Source organism: Rutidosis leptorrhynchoides, chromosome 4, assembly GCF_046630445.1.
Source record: "Rutidosis leptorrhynchoides isolate AG116_Rl617_1_P2 chromosome 4, CSIRO_AGI_Rlap_v1, whole genome shotgun sequence".
Taxonomy (NCBI): domain Eukaryota; kingdom Viridiplantae; phylum Streptophyta; class Magnoliopsida; order Asterales; family Asteraceae; genus Rutidosis; species Rutidosis leptorrhynchoides.
This window is the reverse complement of record NC_092336.1, coordinates 238376783-238380265: the sequence shown is the minus strand read 5'-3', so window position 1 is coordinate 238380265 and position 3483 is coordinate 238376783. Positions and strand designations below refer to the sequence as shown.

The 3483-nt window shown below is 36.3% G+C and overlaps 1 protein-coding gene across 1 annotated transcript; it reads left to right on the top strand.

Moving 5' to 3' along the window:
* Window positions 1-457: 457 nt before the first annotated feature.
* LOC139843875 (uncharacterized) lies at window positions 458-3260 on the top strand. The gene is made up of 3 exons (XM_071834050.1): window positions 458-641; window positions 741-878; window positions 2961-3260. Exons 1-3 carry the CDS (start codon window positions 513-515, stop codon window positions 3150-3152), a joined length of 459 nt encoding a protein of 152 aa, XP_071690151.1. The 5' UTR covers window positions 458-512; the 3' UTR covers window positions 3153-3260.
* Window positions 3261-3483: the final 223 nt, after the last annotated feature.

Below are 3483 nucleotides of genomic sequence, written 5' to 3'. Positions count from 1 at the left end.
GACTAGGCCTGGTTTGATGGGCCTAGATGAAGGTAACACACCGGGTAAAGCTACTAGTTATTTTGAGGAGGTGGCGAAAGATCTTGAAGGATGTATTAGGGTGGAAGGTAAATTGCTTAATTCGAGGGCGCTTCCGAAACATATTATGAGGAAGGGGTTTAAGGTTAAGAAAAGAGGTACTATGAAAGGTTAACGTTGAAGGTTTATGTGGTTTTTTGATTTCTTTGTTCTTTGATGTTAGCATGTTAGGTTACTTGTAGAAGTTGTTTAGTTTTGTGCGGCCTCGTTGCCTCATTTTGTATATCTGTTGCGGATTTCATCTTTTTGATGAAGCTCAAATTTTATAAAGTTAAAAGTTTTTTGCTAAAAAAAAAAGGGAAAAAAAAGGAAGGTCAAAATGTAACAATGTTAAAGATGAAATGGGGGTAACAATGAAAATGTGCACTGGTGCCAAAATTCAATCATAAAACCCTAGGTCAAATTCCGAACACAAAAAATAAAATAACTTAAATATGAATCACATCGATGCAGCAGAAGAACGAATTGTATCAGAGAGACTAAGGCAAAAACTCAACGAAGTTAATTCTGCTGCTCAATCGCAGCTTTCTGTTGTTCAGGATCATGTCAATTTCACTCTCCAGGTTTCGATTTATTTCATTAATTACTGTTTACATAATACGATTGTTTATAAAGTGGTGTATCTATAGTTTAATTTTATGAATTTAAATCTGCATGTGTAGAAAGCGTATTTCAAGTGTGCGTATGAGTGTTTTGATAGAAGGAGAAAGCATGAAGATATAAGTTATTGTGTTGAGAATTGTAGCATTCCTGTTCTTCAAGCTCAGCAGCTTGTTGAAGGAGAAATGGCTAAGTTTCAGGTAGCTTCACAACTGGCTTTCACTTGTATATTTTCGTAATGTTAATGATTTATACTACCTTGCGTTACCTTGCAATAATAATTGTATTACAGTTCTATTTGTATCAAAGAATGTATATGAAACTTCTTATATTGTGATTGTTATGTGATCAAGCATAGATTTGATCCTTAGAGTTCGGTCTACACTTGATCAACAACAAAAGAGGGGGATTTAAAGGTCATTCGAGGTTAACTCTCAGGTCCGGTGCACCGTAAATAACCTTAATGGGTGGTTAAACGTCGACTCACCATCATTGGGCTAGCCGGTGTTGATGGCTCAAGGGAGGTGTTAGGATTTATGTTCATAGAACATTACCTGTAATCGTTAAATAACGCTTGAGGCTGTTAAGATTCCGGTAGCGCGTGTTAGACAATGATATAATCGTAAGTGATTTGTGAGCGAAAGTGTGTGTAGAATATAATGTGTGTAACGTGTGTTATAATGAGGGTTTGATGCCCTATATATAGATGGGCGTCTTTGTCCTTTGGTGCCACGTAATAGGACAAAGGGAACACGTCCCTGCTAAGTGGTACTATTTGGTCGGTTAAAGCTGCAAAAGTGCAAGTGGCTCAGCGCAGTTTTCCAGCTGCGTGTGACAGCCGTTGTGTAATGGGATCGTGCCAACCACCTGTGGTGTTCTTTCGTTGGTTTGTGCACTGCTCGTAAACTGTACGTTGTGGTCCTTGGTCCAGTTCTTTGGCAATGCCAGTTTGGCGCCGATAATTCTAGCTCAGTGAGCGCGCCTACTAATAGCGCTAAGGGGTTCGCGTCCGACTAATGGCACATTGTGATGTTGTAAGCATGAATGACGTACTTTTGCTTTTTGCTTAATAATCCATTGAGTATGCCTTGTTAGGCACGTGCAGGTCACGTGTGATGCGTGCACATGGAGTGTCCAAGTATGCGCATCATTATTATACACAAGGTTACTGGAATTTGATGACACTTGTGTATATTCATTTATGACATTGTACATGATGATTGTGGAATACTGGAATTATGATCTTTATGCTTGTTGTTATGTTATCTGTTTTGGTAATTTACTAATTATGATACATAATTTGAAATTTCGATTCGGTATGGTTGTGGTGATGTTTACATCTTCTGTAATAAAGAATGTTGTTTGATGTTAACCGGTATTTAAGTTGCAACAAAAAATGGATAAATTTTGGTTGATTACTAGTTAGATGTTGGTAATCATGGTCAGTGACGATTCTAGGATTATAACTCATTAGGTCCCGAATTTTTTTTCAGTACTAAGTATATATTTGAATATATTTTAGTGGTAGGTTAACTTCAAAAAACTACAAATTCGAAAAATTTATAAGGTCCCAGCAGTTAAATTTAGCGGTGTCCTAAATAATTTAAAAGAAACACTATAAATTTGAAAAATATATGGGGTCTTGCATTTAAATAAATTTAGTGGTGTCCTATACAATTTAAAGGGTATTTTCTCCTAAAAATATTTAAATTAGTAGTGTCCCGTGACCCCACGGCTTATAGTTCGATTCACTCCTGATCATGGTATGTGATAGATTCATGAGGAGTATAAAACATGTCTGGGTCGGAATTACACCTACACGAGCATTGCGTTTTAAAAGCCATATTGCCACATACGATTTTCAACGTTGTATGTGAGTTGTAGAATAAAGTGGTAACGAATGTTAGTTTCCTTCATCTGGTACCCTTGATTGACTTCACTCCTAATGTAGTGAGACCATGTGATTGTGCACTTGATATTATCTTTATCGATGCTGATAAATCACTTGAGAATATTGAGTTCGATAATATACTTACGCTATCTGGTTTCACTCCGTTCTTTTAATCACCCTCAGTTTATTATACGCCTTCAAGCGTTGATGTTAGAGGTGTGCTTGAGTGATGAATTATGTACCACATATAGTTTACAGAACTCAATTTTTTGAATTTCTAGTGCCAAAATGTTTCTAAGCAACTTCTAAGTTGAGAATTAACCATTTGATGCTTAGAAGTTAACAGTGGATTATAACAGTGAATTAATCTTGTTGTTTTTGTTGCGTGCAGGAACGATTGAATCGGTCACTTATGGTATGCCAAGACAAATTCGAGTCTGCAAAGCTCCAAAACATCAGGACTGATGCTACAAAGGGTATGGAATCATGTGTTAACCAGGTGATCGAAGAAAACGTCAAGGCATTGCCACATTTGGTTGCAAAGTTAAAGGCATCTCTAGCCATTTATCCCACAAATGAGTGAAATTTTCATGTTTTCATAACAACAATTCATATAATGTATTTGACCATTGGTGAGTTTAAGAATGGTATGCTAATTTATATTTAGTTGACCATAATGGTTTTGCTGCCATATTGTTGCCCAGCTGACCTGCTATTAAAGTTCTGTGCTGACTGAATAATTTGGCAAGTTTTAGTGCTATTTATTCAACAACCGTGATACTTAAAAGAATGATGTGATGATGCAACTTTGATTGCAAATAGTTTGTTTCAAACCTGATGTCTAGAAAAAAGTTAATGGTTAAAAAATAGATTTGTTATTCTTGCCAGAATAAAACCTAAATGTTTCTCATCTC